Genomic DNA, 25,100 nt, shown 5'->3' on the forward strand with positions numbered 1-25,100 from the left:
GAGACACTACATACTGATATACACCTGAACATCAGCAGGAGAGGACTCTTTAAAGTAGAGACACTACATAACTTAAACACATATTTCTCGATGATGATACCTCACACAGTAAATTGATATCATTGTGATTCCTATATGTTATGTATGTGTCTGTGTAGGTGTTGAGGTGGGGTTCCCTGCAGGATTTAAGCTAACAAGGATTTAGCTGCTGCTTCTCTTGCAGTCCAGTCAGCCACTGCCTTTGATGTCGGCGTGTTTTTCCCAGTGCATACAAAGATATTCTCTCCTCCTCTTTGTTCTCGCTCAGAGAGAGTGGTGGTCTTCATCAGTCAGACGAGTTTGTCTCAGCGGTTCGGGGCAGATTTGGCGTGACGTCGGGCGGAGGCAAAACTTTTGTGTGCTACCCTGCAGTATACAAAGTCATTCAAACTAGCTGGACCTTTACCAGCTTTGATAAAACTTTAATGATCAATCATTATAAAACATATCATATACGAGTTCTTCTACTTTTACTCAAGTACAATATCTGAGTACTTTTACTTTCATAAATATAATCAATCAGACTTTAGTTCCACCTGGAGTAAATTCACAAGCTACCCTACAGTATACAAAGTCATTAAAACTAGCTGCACCTTTACCAGCTTTGATAACGCTTTAATGATCAATCATTATATCAAAACCTATATAGTGGAAAACAAATGTATGATCACAAACAAAAACATTTTTCCAACGTTTAAAATCAACCATACCAGTCCCATATTTATATATTATTATTATTATTATTATTATTATTATTATTATTATTATTATTATTATTATTTTTGTTGTAATTCATATTTATTTTAATACCGTTTTTCACCACAGGGAGGCAGTGAATTTATTTTTAAAAGACAAACTAAACTCCCATGATGCATTGCGGTGGTCCGTTTCTAGCTTCAGGTCCTCAGAAGCTAGACGTTGCCAGCGCCATATAGATAGATTCTATTATACGGCTCTGGACGTTGCTAACAGACGTTGATGCAGATTGTATACCGAATGTTATGTCTTTGTATGTGTTTAAAACACATACAAAGAGTTAGTTTATCCTTGGAGGGTGATTTATCCGTGCTTTCATCCGTTAAACCGTGTTTTTGTTCCCGTTCTTTGTTCGTAGCTTTTTATACCAAGTTGCTAATCGGTAAAGGCATTAAAGGGAGATTAGTGTGTTTCGCTGCAGTGTTTTATCAAGGAGAAGAGAGACTGAAGAACCAGGACGAAGAGGAGAGAGAGAGAGGGTGTGTGTGTGTGTGTGTGTGTGTGTGTGTGTGTGTGTGTGTGTGTGTGTGTGTGTGTGTGTGTGTGTGTGTGTGTGTGTGTGTGTGTGTGTGTGTGTGTGTGTGTGTGTGTGTGTGTGTGTGTGTGTGTGTGTGTGTGTGTGTGTGTGTGTGTGTGTGTGTGTGTGTGTGTGTGTGTGTGTGTGTGTGTGTGTGTGTGTGTGTGTGTGTGTGTGTGTGTGCAAAGTTAGATTCCTTTTCAATAGTAAAGTACAACTACCTCTAAATAGTACTATATAGTAAATATACTTAGTTCATTTTCACCTCTGCTATGAGCTGTAGATTTGTTTTGTTGTGTCTGTCGGTTGTATTGATTTATCTTGTTTTGTGATTATTTCAGAAACACAGCCGGAGAAGGAGCTCTGAGAGCAGCATGGAGAACAAAAAGACGCCTGGAGCTCAGGTCAGTGTGCACTTCATCACAATATATTCCTAAGACTGTTATCCCCAAATGAAAGATCACAACCTGTTTAGAAAAAACAATATTAATGCACAATATGGTTGGATATAGGTTAGAAAGTTGCCGTATTTACTCTGATTTGAACGTTGCTGTATTTTATTTTTTTTTTTTTAAATAAACATTTATTTATAGATTTTTTACATTTATCACATTACATTTAATTTAGCTGACGCTTTTATCCAAAGCTACTTACAATAAGTGCATTCGACCAAGAAGATACAAACCAGAAGAAAACAGAATCATATAAGTACATTAGGTTTCATAGAGCCAAACCATTTTTAGTGCTACTCAACTGGCTTTAGATAAGCCAGTCCTTTGTTAGTACATAAGTGCTTTGTTAGTACATAAGTGCTTTGTTAGTACATAAGTGCTTTGTTAGTACATAAGTGCTTTGTTAGTATGTAAGTGCTTTGTTAGTATGTAAGTGCTAAATCAGTATCCAAGTGTTTTTTTTCCGTTTTTTTCTTCATTTTATTGCTCGAAGTGGAGTCGAAAGAGATGAGTTTTCAGTCGGCGCCGGACGGTGTGTAAGCTTTCTGCTGTCCTGGGGAGCTCATTCCACCATTTTGGAGCCAGGATAGCAAACCAACGTGTTTTTGCTGATGGGAACATGGGTCCCCCTCGCAGTGCGGGTGCAGCGAGCCGTTTGGCTGATGCAGAGCGGAGTGCACGTGCTGGGGTGTATGGTTTAACCATGTCCTGGATGTAGGAAGGGCCAGAACCATTCGCAGCATGGTACCCAAGTACCAGTGTCTTGAAGTGGATTCTAGCAGTTACTGGAAGCCAGTGAAGGGAGCAGAGGAGCGACGTGGTGTGGGAGAATTTAGGAAGGTTGAAGACCAGACAAGCTGCTGCATTCTGGATGAGCTGCAGAGGTCTGATGGCACATGCAGGTAGACCAGCCAGGAGGGAGTTGCAGTAGTCTAGGTGTGAGATGGCGAGAGCCTAGACCAGAAGCTGCATTGCTTTCTGGGTCTGGTGGGGACGTATCCTCCTGATGTTGTAAAGCGTGTATCTGCTGCAGCGGGTTGTTCCAGCGATGTTTGCAGTGAAGGACAGTTTGTTATCTAGGGTCACACCCAGATTCCTTGCAGTCTGAGTCGGGGAAACAACAGAGGGGCCGATGTTGATTGTTAGGTCAAGAGTGGACAATCTTTTCCTGGAAGAAAAAGCAGTTCAGTCTTGTCAAGGTTGAGCTTGAGGTAGTGAGCAGACATCCACTGAGAGATGTCTGCTAGACAAGCAGAGATGCGTGCGACTATCTGGGTTTCAGAACGGCCAGAAGACCAAATTAATTGGGTGTCGTCAGCGTAGCAATGGTATGAAAAACCATGCGGGCTAATGACATTACACAAACACAACCGAACATTCCCCAACATTAGACTTATGGCAGATTACAAAATAATGCAAAAAAATAAAAGTGTGCAGATACTAGAATCATCAATCAGTTTAAAGTACAGACCAAGCACTTCACATATTGAAGTACCCATAAGGAGCTGTACATGCCACAGTTTTTGCGTGGCTGTGTCTTTAGTTGAACGCCCAGTGGCAATCTGCTCATCTGTCATCGAAAATAATATGCTACACAGGGGCGGACTGGCCAACTGTGTGTTCTGGAGAATCACAGAACGTCCGGTCGTCAGCGAACCGAGCCGGTCCGCTGACGGCCGGCACCGCCCTTTATTTAAATGTGTTTAAACAGCATCAAGTAAGTTGCGCTGACAGGCGACAGAGGTCCACAGCTTCCCCGCAGCGAGGCTCCCCCCCAGCCCCCGTTGATATTTCACGAATGTCGGCACACTGATCATTATGTTATGTTATAAAATTGAGTAACCAGCCCTTTGCTGATACCGTTTTTTATAGACAGTATCTCTAGTCTGGACATAGGAGGTAGTTGCAACGAGTTGTTTAAAGGTGGGGTAGGTAAGTTTGAGAAACCGGCTCGAGATACACTTTTTCTTATATTCCGTGGAATGTTCTTAACATCCCGATAGCAATGAATATCTTAAGTGCTTTGACCAAAGATCCATTCAAAAGTTTCATCTGTGGAAGCCGTAGTACTGTAAAAAGCACGACCAATCATTTTAGCCGGCCCGGCTAAAATAACTGGATGGCCTACCTGCCTGTCAGCCTTCCATCTGTGCACAAACTTATCTCGTGCCCTCATTGGTCATGTGCGCATTTGTGTGTGTTGGAGGAGGGGCTCTGTAAGGAAGTAGCAGATTTCTTCCGGCTGTGTATTTAAAAATTCTAGCGCACTCGAGCTGGTTTCTCCAAAATTACCTACCCCACCTTTAAGTTTGCCAATATAAAACTCCTAACTTGCAGGTACTTGAAAAAGTGTTTCTGTGGCATGACATACTTTGTTTTCAGCTCGTCAAACGACATTAGGTTGCTGTCCTCATTAGGGATGCCAGCGATTATTCGATTTTTCGAATATTCGTTACAGTCTCCGCCAGACAAACGTTTTATTTTTCAGAAAAGGATTCAATGTTTTTTTCCTTAGATTTTTAGAAGGAGCAGAGAATAGAAAGCTATCCAGCATCAAACCCTTTGAAGACAACAACTCAACTCGTAACCACGGCAAATCAACTTCTCTGGAAAACCAAAACATTGCATCCCTCAATTGTGCCGCCCAGTAGTACCACTGAAAATGTGGTAGTTGTAACCTTCCCCTATCGTAAGGTAAATACAACAGAGAGAGTCTAAGTCTTGGCTTCCTGTTATTCCAAATACATTTAGAAAGTAGCTATCTTATTTTAGAGAAAAATGGAGGAGGTGGTGCTAGCGGGATGGATTGAAAAAGATATAGACATTTTGGCAATATACTCATCTTAATTATATTAATTCTTCCCACTAAGGACAGAGGCAATGTACATGCTCCCCCTCGGCCAGATCATCCGACATCATGGACTCAATTTCCACTGTTACGCTGATGATACCCAACTGTATCTCAGCACCATTCCATCCTCCCAGCTCCCCCCTCAGTCTCTCACCAACTGCCTGCATGACATCAAAGCATGGATGTCTTCCAACTACCTTAAGCTAAACAGCAATAAAACAGAGCTCATGGTTGTGGCACCCAAGGCCCTGCTCCAGAAGGTTGGTGACTTCATCCTCGAGGTTGACGGCTGCTCCATTTTCTGAAGCCCGCAACCTGGGTGTCACCCTCGACTCCACCCTTTCCTTCCATTCCCACGTCAAATCTGTGACCAAATCGGCCTTTTTCCACCTAAGGAACATTGCCAGACTCCGACCGTCGCTCTCGGAGTCGGTTGCCGAAACCCTAGTGCATGCGTTTGTCACCTCCCGCTTGGACTACTGCAATGGTGTCCTGTTCGGGGTTCCCAACAAAACCCAGGACAGGCTCCAGTATGTCCAAAACTGTGCTGCTAGGGTACTCACACACACAAAGCAGTGGCAGCACATCACTCCCACCCTCATCCACCTCCACTGGTTGCCGGTCAAGTCCTGCATAGCATACAAAATCCTCCTCCTTACCTACAAGTCCCTCCATGCCCTTGCCCCCCAGTACCTATCGGACATCCTTCACCCACATGCCCCACCCCGGAACCTGCGGTCCTCAGACTCTGGCCTCCTTACCACCCCCCGCACCAAACTGCGAACCTTCGGGGACAGAGCCTTCAGTGTGGCAGCCCCCACCCTCTGGAACGCTCTCCCTGCGGAGATTCGCAACATCCTCACACTTGACGCCTTCAAAAGGGCCCTCAAGTCCCATCTGTTTGCCAAGGCTTTCGGCCCCTAATCGATCTGTTGTTTTGTCTGTCTGACTTTTGTTTTGTTATGTTTGTTTTTGCCCTATTACTTGTAAAGCGACCTTGGGTCCCTTGAAAGGCGCTATATAAATCCAAGCTATTATTATTATTATTATGATGCCAGTACCTGGCCCGGCCATCTTTTTCGCACCTTTTAATAAGTCATCCCTAAGCAGATGGGTGTTTGGTTAAAACGTAGCAGCCTGCGGTCGCTCTTTAGCTGTTCTAATGAAGGTAAACACAGTGAAGTAAACGGTAAAAGGCACAGCTCTTTGCAGCTGGTGCTGCTCTTCTCAGATTCTGCTGAGTTACACCTTACTGCCTCCTGGTGCTGCAGAGATTTCATGAAGTGAAGGAGGTTTTCCGTCTATAAAACAGCTGTGGGCAGCAGATACTGTGAGAGTCATGGACATGAATTCATAGATCAAGGCAGACTGGTTCACAGACTCTCCTAGCTCTATATATAGCTCTACACCCCTGGCCGAAATATCCCTAAAATTAAGTCCGAGTTCGAAATATATCTCAAATAATGTATGCACTGCCATTTCCCCACATAAACATAACAGTCTGCAATGAAACGGCTGTCTCCTGTGCGCTCCACTTCCTCCTTGGCGCACCGGTAACTTTCTCGTCTCTCTTCTTTTTTTCCCATTGCCCTTTAGGTGCTTCGTACAAAAAAGTGAAATCCTTTCGAGTCATCAGTCTCAAGTCATGAATACCAAGTCAAAGTCAAGTCGAGTCTTTTATCAATGTTAGTCAAGCAAGTCTCAAGTCCAAAAATATGCGACTTGAGTCTGACTCGAGTCAAGTCATGTGACTCAAGTCAAGTCATGTGACTCGAGTCCCCCACCTCTGGTATATACTGTGGTTAGAATGTTGCTGTATTACTGTATCAAATATAATAAACACTAAAAGATAGTAAAAGTATTTTGTTAACTGAAGGTTTGTATTAACACTAGAACCGCCAACGGGTACATTTTACCCGCAGCTGTTTCTTGATTGTATGTAACTTTTTTTCAATAAAATATTAGTCTCCAAGTCTTTGACTTTTCCTGAAAGTGTGTTATGTAGCACCCTCTGTTGTTAAAAATGGTCAATATGAAGTCATATTGAAAAAAAAGGCCCAAAAAATTGCCATTTATACCCATCAGCGCCAGCGGGTAATATTTACCTTATAGAAAATGCAGTTATTTTCGCGCTGTTGATCTCGTGCGAAAACTTAAACATGACGTGTTGCTATAGCAACGCCTGTTTACTGCGGTTCCTAGAGAGATAGAGAGAGAGATAGATAGATAGTTATAGATAGATCGATAGATAGTTATAGAGAGAGAGATAGAGACACTTTGCACATAAACTCATGGTAGCGATCTTTCATGCAATCTGCACAAACTAGATCTCATATGAAAGCTGTGAGTCCACAGATTCTATTGGTATAAAACTCACTCTTAACCCTGTGTTCTAGTATGATAAATAAAAGAACATTGTACTTTGTAAATCAATGCGTTCTAATAGCGGGTACATTTGACCCGTTTACGGTTTTAGGTATACAGCGACCCCTGGCGGTTCTAGTGTTAAAGGTGGGGTAGGTAATTTACTTCAGAAACACTTTTTGTTATATTCCATGGAATGCTCTTAACATCTCGATAGCAATGAATACATTAAATGCTTTGACCATAAATACATTTAAAAAAATGCATCTGTGGAAGCCGTGGCGCTGTAAAAAGCACGACCAATTATCTTAGCCGGCCCGGCTAAAATAACTGGATGGTCTACCTGCCTGTCAGCCTTCCATCTCCAAACTTATCTTGTGCCCTCATTGGTCATGTGCGCGTTCGTGTGTGTTGGAGGAGGGGCTCTGTAAGGAAGTCTGAAGGAAGGGGCAGATTTATTTCGGCTGCGTAGTTTCAAATTCTAGCGCACTCGAGCTGGTTTCTCCATTCTTACCTACCCCACCTTTAAGTGAGTTGTTATTGTGTTAACTTTATATGTATTTATGCTATTTAGATTAACTTTCTCTCTTTCTCTGTCCATCTGTTTTAGAAACCGAAAGGAAGAGAGAGACGTCACAGCTGTCAGCAATGTGACAAATCCTTTACAACATCTGGAAATTTAAAGACCCACCAGCGTATTCATACTGGAGAAAAACCGTACAGCTGTGAAGAGTGTGGGACAACATTCACTAAATTAGGTAATCTAAAATCACATCAACTTATTCACACAGGTGAAAAACCGTACAGCTGTGAAGAGTGTGGGAAAACATTCAATGTATCAAGTAATCTAAAATCACATCAACGTATTCACACAGGTGAAAAACCGTACAGCTGTGAAGAGTGTGGGACAACGTTCACTAAATTAGGTAATCTAAAATCACATCAACTTATTCACACAGGTGAAAAACCGTACAGCTGTGAAGAGTGTGGGAAAACATTCACTAAATTAGGTAATCTAAAATCACATCAATTTATTCACACAGGTGAAAAACCGTACAGCTGTGAAGAGTGTGGGAAAACATTCAAGGCATCAAAGTCTCTCAAATCACATCAACGTATTCACACTGGAGAAGAACCGTACAGCTGTGAAGAGTGTGGGAAAACATTCAAGGCATCAAATAATCTCAAATCACATCAACGTATTCACACGGGAGAGAAACCGTACAGCTGTGAAGAGTGTTTGAAAACATTCACGACATCAGGTGCCCTCCAAGTACATCACCGTATTCACACAGGAGAAACACCTTACTGGTGTGAAGAGTGTGGGAAAATGTTCAAGACATCAAGTGCCCTCCAAGTACATCACCGTATTCACACAGGAGAAACACCGTACTGGTGTGAAGAGTGCGGGAAAATGTTCAAGACAAAAGGTGAACTCAAATCACATCAACGTATTCACACAGGTGAAAAACCGTACAGCTGTGAAGAGTGTGGGAAAACATTCAAGGCATCAAAGTCTCTCAAAACACATCAACGTATTCACACTTGAGAAAAACCATACAGCTGTGAAGAGTGTGGGACAACGTTCACTAAATTAGGTAATCTAAAATCACATCAACTTATTCACACAGGTGAAAAACCGTACAGCTGTGAAGAGTGTGGGAAAACATTCAAGGCATCATAGTCTCTCAAATCACATCAACGTATTCACACTGGAGAAGAACCGTACAGCTGTGAGGAGTGTTTGAAAACATTCACGACATCAGGTGCCCTCCAAGTACATCACCGTATTCACACAGGAGAAACACCTTACTGGTGTGAAGAGTGTGGGAAAATGTTCAAGACATCAAGTGCCCTCCAAGTACATCACCGTATTCACACAGGAGAAACACCGTACTGGTGTGAAGAGTGCGGGAAAATGTTCAAGACAAAAGGTGAACTCAAATCACATCAACGTATTCACACAGGTGAAAAACCGTACAGCTGTGAAGAGTGTGGGAAAACATTCAAGGCATCAAAGTCTCTCAAAACACATCAACGTATTCACACTTGAGAAAAACCATACAGCTGTGAAGAGTGTGGGACAACGTTCACTAAATCAGGTGTGGGAAAACTTTTTCTCAAAGTACCAGTCCTACGGTACGTCCACACGGTTCCGTCGCGTGCTTCAATGGAGACGCTTCCCATTCACTTTGAATGGGGTGATGTCAAGCTTTGCCGAACTGCATTGTGGTTCCGTCGCATTGATTGGCCTCCGTTGCTCGCTTCGAAAGTTGAGAAAAGTTCAACTTTTCAAGCGTCCTCCTCCTGAGGCCTGTACTACGAAGCCGGTTCAATACGCTCTCGCTAAACGGTCCTACGACGCGGGTTATTAAGTGGATCGCTCAAGCCAGCCGTGTCCTATCTAGTTAGGTGCACGTTCACATGAAAGGGGTGGTAAGGCACTTAGTCCTTTGTTACTCCAGGGAGAATGTCCCTGTAATTGTAAGTCGCTTTGGATAAAAGCGTCAGCTAAATTAAATGTAATGTGGTATTTGGAGCATTCGACCAATCACAAACATGGACAAGTGTACTGGCAGCGCAGCGCGTCATACTTCCTGAATGAAAAGTCAACTATAATATTAGAAATATGAAGAAGTTAAACTTTAAACATCCATGACTTCAACACTTTATCCAGGATAAAAGCCACATAGCTGCACCTGCAAGGTGAATACAGCCGGTAAAAGAGAAAGTGTTTGAATGCGTACATTAACAGGTTTATGAAATCACTGCCCCGTCTAAGACACGATCTGACTTTAATTACATTTGACTCGAGTGTTTCGTCAACTTAATGTGTTGCTTAAAATAATACTTCTGAATACAGTATGTGACACTGAGTGTTGCATGGCCATATACGGCTCAAGAAGCTGACTCAGATAAGGAAATATATGATACATTATGATGTGATATGCCGCGGACTGTACTGTTACTTTGATCCGGTTACTTATGTTGTGGCAGATATTTAATTAAGCTTTCTTAACGCTAATGTTATAATAGTCAGATTGCTCTGAAGATGGGAGGTGATATTCTATTAATTTTCACGTTCACACAGTCTGTGATTTTTGCCGGCCGTCTTTCCTGCAACGGCAGTTTAAACTGTATTTCCTTTCTCCTGTAATATGACTTGATAGCTTTAAACTCTGCACACTGAGCTCTGATTGGTCAGCAGGCGGTGCTTTCACTGAGTTGAGTTCTTAGCCTGCAACCTAACCTGCTCCAGAGCAGGTTAGCCGCTCAGCATAAGTTACAATGGAGATCTAGTCCGCTAAATAGAGAACCAGCGTCGTAGGACCAGAAACCCTGAGTTTTTCCTGAAGTTAGCCCGCTAAGTGAAAATCCGGCTTCGTAGTACAAGCCCTGAGAGCTGTATTGTTATATTTTAAGAGTCTTTCTGAATTGAAGTCTGACTAACAATTGTTTATGTTCTAACCAGCGTTCACACCAGCTCGAGATCGCTAGAATTTGAAAATACACAACCGGAAAAAATCTACCACTTCCTTACAGAGCCCCTCCAACACACACGAACGCACACATGACCAATGAGGGCACGAGATAAGTTTGTGCACAGATGGAAGGCTGACAGGCAGGTAGGCCATCCAGTTATTTTAGCCGGGCCGGCTCAGATGATTGGTCGTGCTTTTTACAGTATTACGGCTTCCACAGATGACATTTATCTATGGATTTTTTGTCAAAGCACTTCAGATATTCATTGCTATCTGGATGTTAAGAGCATTCCATGGAATATAACAAAAAGTGTATCTCGCGCCGGTTTCTCAATCTTACCTACCCCACCTTTAAGAATCAAAAATGTTTTCTAAACTAGCAACTAGTTTTCATAATACATAATCACATCATGGGGTCATTAAGGACCAAATTACGAGGGCCAGTCAGGCCACTTATGAGCTCAATCATTCACATGTATTATTATTACTTTATAAATTAAAAGTACTAGGGGTCTATTACAAAACCTTTGAAGGAATCGTCATGCATTCTGAATGTTTCTGTACTTTAAAAACATCATGGCTCAAGATCCTGTTCTAAGATTATTCATACTCATTTGTGAATTTAACATCCATATTCACTCAAAACTGAAACACCAAAAAAAAAATTGAAAGCATTGCAGGCCTAAAGCTCCACGTCAGTGACCTATATTTTAATTTCTTCCATCAAACTTTAAAAATGGCAAACAGCATGTTTTTAAAGATTTAATCTTTTAAGAAACAAAATATCAAATTTGAACAGAAGGGTTTAAAAACACATTTTTAATGCAAATAAACTTGAAACATAAACCTATTTGTCATTTCAAAATTCACTTGTATTGTCTGCGTGAAAGGCACAGTAGACTATGAGCGAATACATATCAACATTAAAAAAATGACAAAGTCGTACAATATATACCATGTGCTACTGTCTAGGATTAAGTATGATGAGACTTTTTTTAAGGAGGGCCAAGGGCAGGCCGAGCAGACCGCCTACTCCCGCCGCAGGCTTCCCCGGTGATGGGCTCCGTGTAACAAGTCCCCTCAGTCTGTGCGGGGAGCTGCACCACGGTGATGCTGCTGTCATCGCTCGCCTCTCCTCCGGTGGTGCCCTCGGCTCCCTCCGCCGCCACACTGCCCAACACACTGGAGATCACTAATGTCTCTCAGCCACCGTAGTGTCGTGTCAGGTGGGCGTGTCGTGTAGTATCGTGTACTTGCCGCGGCCGCAGCTAGACCATATTGGGGAGTTCGGCTCTCTATACGGAGGCTAAATAAAGTTCTGATTGGTCAATTCAGAACATGTGACACGTTGTTAATCCAGTAGAACAGACCGCTGTCAAGGACTGTAATGGCCGTTGCTAAGGAGGATCAAGGAAAGGAAAAGAGGTTCAAATAAAAAAAAATCTTAATGAAAACGTTTCCACAAAAATCATGTTTTGCAAATTATTTGGCGGCAAATATTGAATTTTCATTTACACCCTTTAATATTTTATTCGGGCTTTTGGCTGAAGACCGCACACATTTAATAAATACAACTATTCTTCTTGCTAAAATACATATTTTTAAAAGTCAATGAGTAATCTTAATTTAAGGTGTTTGAAGAGTGATTAAAAATACAATTTCTTTTGGAAAAAAAATGTTGCCACAAAAAATCAAAGGTCTGCTCAACACGCCACGAAATGGGAAATAATTAGCTCTAACGAAGAGTGGGATTAAAGGAACAATAAATATGCTTACCATGTTGTGTTTTTGGTGGTTTTTGGTTGTCAACCTATTTCTGTTTGTGAAATGTTGAAGTGATCCTACTGACTATCTTTATTTCTTCCGTTTTTGTTTTGTTTTTGTCTGAGATGGGAATGTCATCTCCTATATGTTATTGCTATGTCCATGTTTGTGTCTTTAGCCTGTACAAAATAAAAACAAAAATATATTATTTGGCGGCCCACCCTACAATGCCTTCGCGGACCACAGACTGGGAACTGCTGAAAATGTTTTCAGTTTGATTCTGTTCTCTTTTGTTTAAATTATCAGACTGTACCAAAATAAAAAATGCCTTAGAAAAAGATGCACATCCCTGCATATGTTTTGTTTTTTCAGCACATTATAAACATGTAATTCCCTTGTTTTAATGAATAAAGACAGGAGGGAACTGTTTAAATAAATTGTTCACGGACATTAAGACCGGCCGGGCTTCAAGGGAACCCAGGAGAAAACAGCGTTGTTTTTTATTTATATATACTGTGTATATATAGTACAAGATTTGAGTACTTCTACTTTTACTCAAGTAGAAGATCTGAGTACATCTACTTTTACTCAAGTACAAGATCTAAATACTTCTCCACCTCTGTAAGTATAGTAAGGCAGTAAGGAGCGCCTTGAATCTCTCAGTCAGAGCTGGGTGATGTTGCTGGAAAAGAGATGTTTGGCGCCCTCTGCTGGGTTTTTTTCAGGTGCTGATGAACTAAAATATCTCAAAAAGCACAATTACTTAAACTGGCACTCTAAACACATTTTCAGCTCTGCACCCAATTTTCACTTCAACATGGCGCTTTCTGCAAACACTGCACACGGTTCTGTAAGAGGCGTGTGGTGCAGTGGGTTGTGCGTTGGTGTTCGGATCAGGGGGTCACAGGTTCAAACCCCACTGCAGTCAGCATGTCGTTGTGTCCCTGGGAAAGACACTTCACTCCAAATAGAGAACCGCAGTGACGCGTCCTAAAACCCGGAAGTAAACTTCTTCCGGTTCCTTCGACAAAAAGCAATATCCGCGTTCACACCAAGTACTTTGCCGTACTCAGTGCCGGCACTCAGTGCCCCGGCACTTATTACCCCAGGGCACTTAGTACAGATCGCGTTCACACCGGAATAAATTCCCTGAGGGAAGATTACGCAAATGAGCCGCTGACGTCACTTCGTCTTCTTCTGCTTTGGGTTTACTGGCAGGCCGCAAACAACTTCACGGCGTATACTGCCACCCGGAGTCCCCGGCCGGAAGTCTCCGGAGTTGGGGACTGGCTTCAGTAGAAGCTGCTGGGACTCCCAGCAGCGTCTACTGAAGCCTTCCGAGTAAATCGCCAGAACACCGACACCTCCTCATCTCCACCGCTCCCATGTTTTATTTTGTGTTGCCATAAGTTAGTCTCTCTGCATTTGTGCGCTGGGCGAATGCTAATGCTAATAATGCTAATGCGAGGATAATAAAATGGCGGCTCTACAAAACATTTCAGAGTTTTACGGGGCGTGGTTTGCAATTCGCCCAGCCAATCAGAACTGGGGCACTTTTTCCCCCCAGGAAAGTACCATCTCTCAACAGGCACTAAAAATGGGGGTAAAATTTCCCAGGATTAAGTACTCTTTTTGGTGTGAACGCGACATAAGGGGTACTAACGGAACTAAACGCGAAAAGTACGGTGAAAAGTACTCCGGTGTGATTGAGATTTCTCAATAGGATTTTGGAAAATGGCTCAAAATAAGGTCTGTGGTTGACACACATTAAAGCGAGGGATCACGTCTTGTTCAGCCGGATAATCTCCACATGTCTACCCTACTTTTATCATTTTTGAATCATAAATCTACACTAAAAAAACTGACTTTTTGGTGTAGTAAAATATATTTAATTAACTGTCGTACTTTTTACATGGTAATATCAAGATTCACAAAGAACTAGAATTTCTTAAGTAACATTTTAAATGTATACACCTTTTATTCATGTAATACATTTACAGTGTGGGAGGAGTACGTTTTATTATATATTTACTCATACTATTTAAATGATTTATAGTCACTGCTCATAAACCTTAAAATACTAAGTAAATGTTAATCTAAAACCATAGTAGCTGTTTGAATCCGCGCATGCGTCTTGACAGTGGCGAGCCGTGAGCTTTATACCTAGGCCCTCTGACCCCCACCCCTTCCCTCGAAAAAAGAAAAAAAAATAGTTATTACGTCACAGCATATACTTCAGCGGAATATCAAAACAACGGCCCAGGGTGCAAAACGCATCAATGACAGCGACCCTCTACCACACAAAACAACACCTGTGAACCCAATTTGTGTTCTTTGACATTGAAAATGATATTGCATTGTGTTTCTTACTTTCGTTGCCGTTGTATGTCTTAAGTGTAATTTGGCATGCTTTTATTTTGAAGGTGAGTTCACGCTGTTGACAGGAAGTTGTTGTTGCTATGGAAACAAGAAAAGTTTCACAGCGGGCGGAACTTGTCATAATGTCCGCGATAATAAAACCCACCCATTTAGAGGGAAGATATGATTGGTCAATTGTACTGTCATTTGACATTACTCTCTCGTTCAGTTACTATAGCGGGCCCTCTGTGAATCGCAGAGAGGGCCAGGCGAGCTTCTTTCATGTAACCCCTACATTCAAACAGAGAATGAACAGGCAGATTCGAAGGATTTATTTCTTTGGAAATGTTATTTTAAATACAATTAAATCAAGTTTTTTTTCGGTAAAACTAATGAAAAATATAACAAAAATAATATTAAAAAAATATATATTTAAAAAAAATATTATTTTTTTTAATGTTTTTAAATATTATTTTTTGGAATATCTTAGGCCCTCACAGAGGGCCTAGAGGGCCCTGACGGCTCGCCACTGCGTCTTGACAAAACAAGATACCCGCGTTTTTGGACGACGGTTCAGTTGGGTTTGCAGTTGCACATTTGAAGGCTGTCGGAGGAGCTGCATGGCTGGAAAAAGAAGTGTTGGTAAGTTATTGTCTCTCTGACTTATGATAATATATGTGTCTTTGTGCATAATAGCCTGATTCTTGTTTGCTTGAACCATGTTAACGTTTCTGTGCATTAGTTCACAAAGTTGAGAGATTATGTTTTAGATATGTAACGTGCTGTTAGCTAGCTAACCTTAACTGTAATTTACCAGATAATTAAAAAAAACACTCACATGCATCTAAAGAAGGGTCCACGTTTTATTTCACGTCTATAAAACTAAGGGCATAACAGTTGGAATAGCATTGTCAAAAGCAGAGGAGAGGAAAAGTAATGTTAGCTGAGTTAGCGTTAGCCGCAGTTTTCCAAAATTTGCTTTGTCATCCTGTCAGGTTATGGTTACAATGGATTTTTTTTTAAACATTAAAAACAATATGTACAGAAACCGAAGAGGTTACAGTGCTTGCATTATGTCAAAGACGCCAATCTATTGTGTTGTATAGATATATTAGCTACTGAAATTAGCATGCTAACTGACTAGCCCTGGCATGTCCTGATTTGTAGTACCACTTCTTACTCGAGAGGCGATAGCGAGTCACTGTAGCGCCAGTCTGCCCCAACATGAGAGGACGAAGAAGTCGAGTTGGCCAGAGGGCTTGTCCTGTGCGTTTTGAAAGTAGTTTAATGTAGGAGACATGTCATGGCCATTTCCACTGATCATAATTCCATTGTTGAAGTATACTAAAATAGATTTATACTGTGCAATTTTCCAAACTCACATTGGTTTTGCATACAGCATCTCTGTATAGTATGTGTATTCAGCAGTATTCACTCTGTCCTAAACGGCTTGTTTGTGCTCCTGCCCCCCCCCTCCCTCCCTGTGAGCCCAGTGTGCTCCGATTGGTCAGCTCGGCCACTCTGTTCGGACCAGCAAACTTAACATGTTGCTGCCGTTACAGGGTTAGACCCAGCGCTACCGCTGTTTTCTCGTTTCTGCCATCAATAAATTAACGAAGCGTACACGGACCAAGCAATCCCAAATGAAGCTAATTCACAGTAAACACACACACGGCTTAAAATGTCTTATAATTATATTGTTGTTGTTTTTTTTTACAGTAAGTTAAAGTATTTTTTCTGCAGTTTGAGACCTGTGAGTTAGTGCATCACTAATTATAATCCAGTGATATAATACATATTATTGTCAAATGAGCCATTCTGCATAATGAGTACTTTTTACTTTAAGTTTATTTTGATACTAATACTTTTGAATTTTTACTTAAGTAAGGTTGTGAATGCATGATTTTTACTTGTAACAGAGTAAATACTCTGTTATAAATATACACTGTGGTATTGCTACTTTTACTTTAGTAAAATATCCACATACTGTTTCCACCAATTGTTTAATTTTTTTTCTTCAAATATTCAATCAAGTCTAATTAAGTGGAAATGTTATATTCACGAAGTTCATCTGTCTTATTTACATATCTGTCTATCAACAGGAAGCATAGCAGTACAGCAGTGAGCCAGTGGAGTCTAATTGGAGTGATTGCTCAGGCAAGTAGAGTGATATATTATTACTGTTATTCTTCACTGCGAAATGTAATATAAAATTGTGGATAAATGTTTAAACCATTGTTTTAATATTACAAATTATGTCTGTTCATTTACAGAGTGGCCTTACTTTTAAGTGGAGAGCTGGAGCCAGTTGAGGTCTAGGGAAGAAGACAGTTGACAGATTTCCAAGCTGGTCTCACCAGGGAGAACATGTAGGACTCTTTATATTATGAGATGGTCATGCAAACATTGCAACTTCACGACATCAAAACGTTTACAGCTCATAAAGCATTATAGATTGAATCATCTACACAGCGGTCAAGGCCGGTCAATACCATGCTTGTACTCAGATTGTCCTTGTTCATTTAAAAGTTGGAGTGCTCTTCACACACATTTGTCTAGATACCGTACACAAACTGAGCAATTAGGGCAAATTCTTTCATTTTCATGTCTTGTATGTAACTTTTTCTCGGACTGGATGGGATTAAGCTGACCCCAAAAGTACAAGCTTTGAAGGTGAACCTGCTGCCTTAAAGACATGGAAAATGTGTTCTTCATATGTACCTTCCACTGTCCATGTTGCAATTGCTCAGTTTCAGGGAGCTGTATCAATCTCTGTCTCCCCCCTCTGCCATTTTTTTCTTTCTCCGTATAAACATTTCTCCCTCTTTCTCTCTCTCACACGGATTACAGTTGTTGCCGTCTATTCATATTCTGTTATATGTTTTTTCCCCCTCCTTAGGTAAAGAAACGTTTGTATTGAATGTTTAAAAAGCACCGCTCCAAATCTATGATGGAGTAGATTTTGTATTTTTTGATAAGTTAATGTTAATATAATGTTAATGTTGCATGCAGTTATTATAATGTTAATGTTGTCGGTTAATAGTGATTGAATTGTTGACAAAATAAAGTTGAATTGTATTGTATTTTAGTTGTGTGATTTGTGCTCAATGTATATTAAATGCATAGATTATTACATTTATTAGGTAACATTTTTCAAAAGTAAATGAGTAACAATTACGTAATTAAAGTGAGTAATATAACTTCAAACAAATGAGTAATTCAACATTTTAAACAGAAAAAATATGATAAAATCTACTTATTTACTTCATAACAGTAACTATTACAGATATATAATATTTACTTAATAATTTGATAACAGTGATGTTCCTGTCCATGAAGAAAATAATTAGACTTTACTTAATTAGTTCAAATAAATATAACGTGTAACTTAAACATTATTAAGTAAGATTTACTTAATATTTTCACAAATGTTACGTCTGGTGATAAGTACATTTTACTTGATACTGGAAAGTAAGTTCTACTTGATATTACAGCAGTAAAATATACTTAAAAAAAGTAAGTGCAAATACTTGCTAAGATTTAATCAAGTAAATCCTACAAGTCGTTTCTTTCAGTGTAGTCGCCAGAAGCAAAATGCTAACGTTATGCTATAAATGAACTACAAGCGACAGCAGGGTCGCACGACTTCAACGTCACGGCTACTTAAGATCGTTTCAACTGACTTTCGCGCGCGTGCATATTTTAACAAAGCTTTTCATTTTAGCCACACTGAATTTAACTAGAAGTCATGGCTGTGTCAATTACCAGTCTGATATCGTTTTACAAAGATGACAAGAAGAGTGTAGATAGAGGAGAGAACCACTACAAGTCAGGACACGTACAACAGTGCAGCCTAGATGAAGGTGTGCTTACCGGTGTTTTAGAGTGTCGGTGAGTAGTGATAGCAAGAGTACCGTTAACCTAGAGTTCATTTTATTCATATTAGTGACATTAATTCCCATCAACAAATCCATTTTATGTGTCACATGAAATCTTTATTACAAATGTTACACACCAGAAAACACAGAAATATCCATGAAATAAACATACAGTAGGCTATAAACAATTAAAGGGATAATTGGGAAGGCATTACAAATGTAAATATATTTTAAATAATAAAACAATCCCACCACCAGGAGAAGAGGGAATTCTCTCCACAAAATGTGAATGCCCACGTGGAGAATGGAAATGCAGTCATGCGGCTGCATTAGCCATCTTTGCCATCCACAATTTCAGCTGCACTAGGTGCGTTCACACCGGAGTACTTTGGTGTACTTTTCCCACAATAGTTCATCAGAACTACGATATATTTGCGTTCACACCAAAAAGCCCCAGGAACTAAAGTAGCTCAACTTAGTTCGCGAGACTCGCTTTTCAGTCCCTGCTACAGAGCAGGGTCTTTTGTGGGAGAAAGTAGTTCCTACGTCTGATTGGCTGTGCGGAATGCAAACCACGCCCGTTTGACTCCGAATTTTTTGTTGTAAGCGGCCATTGTATTTCCTCGCTTCGCAGCACACACGAAGAGATTCCTTTTGTGAAAGCAGTTATTATAGCAACACTAAATAAATCAATTGGAGCGGTGGAGTGATGAGGATGAGGATGTGTCTGCGCTTCTGGCGATTGACTCGGAGGACGCGAAGCGCCACATTCAGAAGCTTCGACTGAATGCAGTTTCTGTGGCTCTGCAAAGTTAGCAGACCTGGCAAAGTCATGTCGGGACGACTACCAAGGTAAAATAAAATACATGCACTGCACTGTTTTAATCTGCACAATACTGGTCTTAGATGTACTTTTATTTGCTCAGTAGATCGAGCTAGCCATGGTAGAACTTGCTAACGTTAGGTCCAAGCTGGCTAATAACATCTAGCTAGCTAGCTATTCTCATCCATGCCCGCTATGAACACGTTTTGACTTGTGAATAAGTGTGCAATGTTCTGTAATTTGCTTCACTAACTCATGGCACTAATCGTGTGTTTCAGGCGAGGTGTTTCTCTCAGGATTAGAAACTAGTAGAAGTAAAAAGTGATCAGAAAAATAAGTAGTGGAATGTACTTAAGTACAGTAACGAGGTATTTGTACTCCGCTACTTCCTACCTCTGACCAACGTGTATCTCTATATTCAGAGCACCCAGTATAAGACGGTGGAGCGGGTGGTGCAGACTCTGAAGAACCTGTGCTGTGCTCTGGACGAGACGGAGACCCAGGCCATCACTGAGGCCGTCAAAAGGCTGAAACACTCCGTCAACTTACCCCAGACACGCTCCCCCAAGGTGGGCTAACACTCTGCTTCACACGTTCATACAGAGCGTTGTTTACATGTTAGGAAGTGTTTGTAAGATCAACTTGTTTTGCTTTGCAGATGGGGTCCACATCGTCTGGTCAATCGTCAAATGGTACGTACACACAGTCACACTCCACCTCCACTTATTTAATTTAAATGTGATTGTTGCAGCTTATCATGTCAATGTGGTGCAAAGATGCATTACAGACAGAAATAACTTTTAAATAAAGTCACTGTCAAGTGTCTAAGGCTATTTAAAGACTATGTGGCTTATTCTATTACGGTATGAATCATTCAAAGCTTCATAGCATCATTAATGCTTGCATTAAAATTGTAAAACGTTTAATTTGTATCAATTTGTCCCTATCATGTCCTGAGAGCCCTCCATCCCCCAATTGCTAGTGCCTTCACCATTTAAAATGTTAATAGTCAAATCAAAGGTGTTCCCTGTGTTCCTCCTGTTGTGTGCCTGCAGAGACAGATTTGGACAATGTTGTGTCGTTGTTGCGATTAAACTGATCTTGTATCTTGCATATTTCACCTTAGGAAAGTGGGCATGCGATGACAGCTTCCTTGACACCATCATGGCGATGGCCCGCCGTGCCATGGTCAGCAAGGAGAATGAGGACCTGCGTGCCAAGGAGATGCACGACGAACGGCTGCTGCATTCACACAAGGCCCAGGAATCGAGGTGGAGCAACAAAATACCTTTCAGGCTGGGCTTCTGGCAGTGCTAAGCGAGCTGATTAAATCCAACAGGCCTTCAATACAAAAATTAAGAAAAACTTGTCGTTGATAAACTGTACAATGACTTGTTGGGAGGCGTGTGGTGCAGTGGTCTGGTGCGTTGGTGTTCGGATCAGGGGAGCACAGGTTCAAACCCCACTGCAGTAAGGATGTCGTTGTGTCCCTGGGCAAGACACTTCACCCCAAATTACCTACACCTGTGACAGTTAATTTTGTATTATTGTGATTATATATATATGCCACTGTTATTAATACTGACACCTAACTTTGCACAAAGGTGTGTCTGCTGCTGAGCCTACCTATTGTTATTATTTATTTATATATATATATATATATATTTATATATTTATATTATATTGTTTTGATACTACTGACACTTATTGATCTGCTGCTGATAAATAAAAGAGAACCTACATGCACGGCACTAGCATCATGACTGTCTTTGTTTAAACCAGCAGCAGTGCAGCGGTACACAGACTAACCTGTGTGTGTGTAACGTAGTTCTTCAGGTGTGCATGCTTAACATGTATGTTAACATGTATGTATACAAACGTTTTTAAAGAGCTTTCAACCTCATCCCATTGTCTTTAACACACATTTAACATAATATACTCATTAATATACAAATATAATGTATGAGTACTGTTTTGATACTGAGATTTAATCTTTGCACTAAGGTGTCTGCACTATTGTAATTGTGTCTGTTGACTGGTAAATAAAAGAGAACCAAATGCACTGTACAAAATATCAGCTTTATTGTCAATTTACAATTTCCATGCTGTTCAGATGCCTCTCCACAACGTTGCTTCCAGGCGAATACAGAGGAGTTGAAAAGAGCCCTTGGACATTCGGAAATCTTCGATCCACTGCACACGTTGGCACCACCAGGCCGACGTTCTATTGTTCACCCAGAGTTCCGTAGTATTCGCATATCTGGAACACATACAAAGACACAAATTAGCCCTACATAACTCCATAAATCCTACATTAGATAGTATTAATGTGATTTAATGAACGTACCATTGCTGTTCTTTTGGGCGTGATAACGGCCATCATCCTCGGCTGTACAACGGCGAAACATGTCCATCGCGTGTGATTTCGTCGTCTAATCCTTTTGTTAAGGCTTCTTAACCGCCTTCGCCTCCGACTCAGCATTTCTATTGCATTTGAATGGTCGATCTGTATTTGTATTTGTGGCTGAGTTATTGGCTTAAATAACTCCGTTACGAAGCTGTATAACACGACCACCAAAACGTCAACTCCATACCGTGTCTGAGGTCGGAAGGTAAACAGAAGCATCCAGCGGAAGCGGAAGTTTTTTTTCTTCTTCTCTCGGTTTTTTGGCGGATTGCAACTTTAAGGTGCATACCGCCACCTACTGTACTCGCCGTGAAGTTGTTTGCAGCCTGCCAGGAAAACCTAAGCAGAAGAAGAATAAGTGACGTCAGCGGCTCATTTGCCTAATCCACCCCCAGGAACTCATTTTGGTGTGAACGCGATCTGCTTTAGTTCGTCAGAACTAAAAGAACTCTCATGAACTAAAGTTCTCAGGAACTACTGTGGGAAAAGTACTTGGTGTGAACGCGCCTACTGACACCCCCTGTCAGTGGAAGAAGCCAAAGGCAGCTAAACGTACGCAGTCAGTGGAGGAGCTATTTCCTCCAACCACTAATGCGGCTTTCACACCAGCGCTTTTCCCTTTCTAGCTCCTAGCTAGAGCTTTTCTGGTTCAGCTCCGGTTTCCCTTTTCTGCTCCCGCTCTGTTCACACCGCCCAGAGCTGCCGCTGCTGCGTCATGACGTCACCGTTTACATCGCTGATTTTCTCCCCAACGGAGCTCACAACAACAACAACGGGGGACTGCATCGGGTCGATGATCGTGTTGCTTTTAATCATACGAAGACAGATTAAATTAAATAACGACTTCTCCAACCTTATACTTTTCTCCAGAGTGCCGTGGTTCATTGTTTATTAATGTGTTTCAGCGGCATTTACCGACCGCTGCAGTGCTGGCTGCTCTTCCACGGGAGTTTATTCTCCCGTTAGCTCCGGGTTAGCTCACACGGCTCTAAAGTATTCACTGTCTGACTGTCACACAAGCAGCTGATACATATCCCCAGTTCCCCTTAAGTGATTGATTGAAAAGTTTATTAACAGCTTGTATATTGGGTACAGTACAGTACAGCTCAAAACATACAATTGTTAAGGGGATGCAGACCAGAGAAAGACTTTCGTCTTGTTTACATCAGGGTCCCCCATTTCCAATTCATCATATCATTTAAGACATATAAGACATATTTGACATACAGATGGCTTATTTACAATTTACATACAGGTGGTTTTTTACATACAGATGGCTTATTTACAATTTTCATTTTAGATTTCGTTCTAATACATCCTAACCGGACATTTAAGACATACCAAGTCTACAGATATACAGTTAGTAACAGAGTCTAAAATGCGAGTATATACATAGATGGGGGGGGGAAGCTGTCCATTGTACGACAGGTTGAGATTTGTACCATTACCGGGGCCAGTTTTGCAATGCTCTCCCCCGAAGGAGCTCTTTAAGAGAGGTTTTGAAGGTAAGTATAGTTTTACTTTCCTTTACAGTTGTGGGAAGAGCGTTCCACCTTGATGTGGCATAATTGCGAAACGTGTATTCCGCCTTTTTTGTGCCAAATCTGGGTTTTACATGATTTGTGGAGCTCCCTCTGGTGTTATGATCATGGTATTCCTTGACCTTTGGGAAGAATTTTGACATGTACATGGGTACCATAGAGGTGTAGTGGATCTTGTAGACCAGGCCCATTGCAAGTAGCTGTACTCTGTCGTCTACTCTAAGCCATCCTAGGTTGTCAAAGTGGGCAGAGGTGAGGTGGGTTCTAGATGAAAGGTCAAGCAGTAGTCTGACCAGTTTATTTTGCGATGTTTGAAGTTTTATTTAAGTGATAAGTGAATGTGTGTCAGTCTGAATTGACGCTGTTTGGCATCACAACGCTGTTATGAAAGTTTCTCTGGTATAACATGGGTGATGTTAGCATAGCAACCGAAGCTAAACTGACTACTTGCTAAGCCGTTTTCTACAGGCACATTTTACCGGCGTATTTTTCATTATGATTCTACTTGTGATAGTCGGACATGACAACCTGTGCAGCCCATGTATTGATTCCATCCGATAGCTGCTATAATACAAAACAAAACATCTGCCTGCTCTCCACAATGATCAATAACAGCGAACGGATGGTCAAAGTAAGGTACAAATAAACAGAATCACACGAAGCCTGGTTAGTGTTGCCTGACTTTATAAAGTGTGTTTTTTTTTATAAGTGTGTGGTTGCCTTCTAGTCACTTTGCTCAGCGCTACTGCTTGTAGGCAGGCATGACGAGACTCTTCAGTCGACCCATGTTCAGGGGAGGTGGGTTTAGTTTCCTGCACGCCTCGACGTAAGAGAGACGTAAGCGACGCCACCTCTTAGCTCCGAAGCTCTTGCCTCTAGACCGACAATTTTTTGGAGCTGGAAGTGAACCGCATTCCGGAGCTAAGAGGCGGCGCCGCTGCGGTGTGAACAGGATAAACCGGTACTTTTCAGGCTCAGCATTACTCATTCAACCCGCTGACAAGAGAGCCCACCTCCGAAGATCGTGACTGGCTGAGGGACAGACTCGGGGGCAGGTTCTCAGGAATTTCTTGGCTTCTCTCCCCCGAGCCAGAAGAGGAACACTACAGCTTGGAAACACTTACTGTTCCTGAAATTCTCAAATCTGTTGGGCATCAGGGACCTGAGGCAATTGTGGCAAGCATGGCATTGTCTGAGGAGCAACAGAGGGCAATTCAGGTGGCTACCACTGGTCAGCGAACCAACCCAAACTGGCATTTGTTCAGGAAAGGAAGGTTGACTGCCAGCAACTTTGGAGCTGTCCTGAGGTCAAAGCGTATGACTGCTTCCCTTATTGCCAGGGTGCTAGGGCAACAACAGGCCCTTGATGGTGTTTTGTCTGTACAGTGGGGGACTATGAATGAATGTGAGGGCGTCAGGGCATTCACCACTGCAACCCAGATGCAGGTCCATGAGTCAGGTTTGTGGCTCTCCCAATGGTCCCAGATGGTCTGGTAGGGTCTTCCGCTGTGGTGGAGGTAAAGTGTCCCTACGGAGCCAGGGAAATGACAATTAGTGAAGCATTGCAAATCAAGGGCTTCTGTGTCAGTAAGGAAGGAGAAACATTCAGCCTGCGTGAGGAACATCCTTACTGGCACCAAGTGCAAGGTCAGCTTCACCTCACTGCAAGAGAGACTTGCTACTTTGTGGTCTGGACTACGAAAGACAGTGTCATCATTCCGATAGCCCGAGATGACAATTGGCAGCCTAAACTGTTGGCTCTTGAGGACTTTTTCAAGGCCCACATGCTTCCAAAGCTGGCACTGCCGAAATAATCACCTTTGTCACTGTTGTGGTTATTTTCTGAAAAAGACAGAAAAACAAAAAGG

At 41.6% G+C, this 25,100-nt stretch overlaps 1 protein-coding gene, 1 long non-coding RNA gene and 1 pseudogene across 3 annotated transcripts in view; all 3 read left to right on the forward strand.

Moving 5' to 3' along the window:
- The first annotated feature begins 949 nt into the window (after nt 1-949).
- LOC117477347 (zinc finger protein 239-like) overlaps nt 950-25,100 on the forward strand; it is a 94,951-nt gene continuing 70,800 nt past the window's right edge. Inside the window, exons 1-2 of the mRNA XM_034124039.1 lie at nt 950-1,274; nt 1,654-1,716. Of these exons, the coding sequence (XP_033979930.1) occupies nt 1,687-1,716 (30 nt within the window). The 5' untranslated portion in view covers nt 950-1,274; nt 1,654-1,686. The remainder of the gene's footprint in view (nt 1,275-1,653; nt 1,717-25,100) is intronic.
- LOC117477329 lies at nt 4,645-17,486 on the forward strand (annotated as a pseudogene).
- Nucleotides 19,606-20,465, forward strand: LOC117477356. 2 transcript variants are annotated; one of them, XR_004555337.1, is made up of 3 exons: nt 19,606-19,853; nt 19,943-19,976; nt 20,433-20,465. It is a non-coding gene; the product is annotated as an uncharacterized LOC117477356 (long non-coding RNA). The 2 variants fall into 2 exon arrangements; XR_004555336.1 differs by having other exon boundaries at nt 20,411-20,446.

The sequence above is a fragment of the Trematomus bernacchii genome, unplaced genomic scaffold, assembly GCF_902827165.1.
Source record: "Trematomus bernacchii unplaced genomic scaffold, fTreBer1.1, whole genome shotgun sequence".
Classification (NCBI taxonomy): domain Eukaryota; kingdom Metazoa; phylum Chordata; class Actinopteri; order Perciformes; family Nototheniidae; genus Trematomus; species Trematomus bernacchii.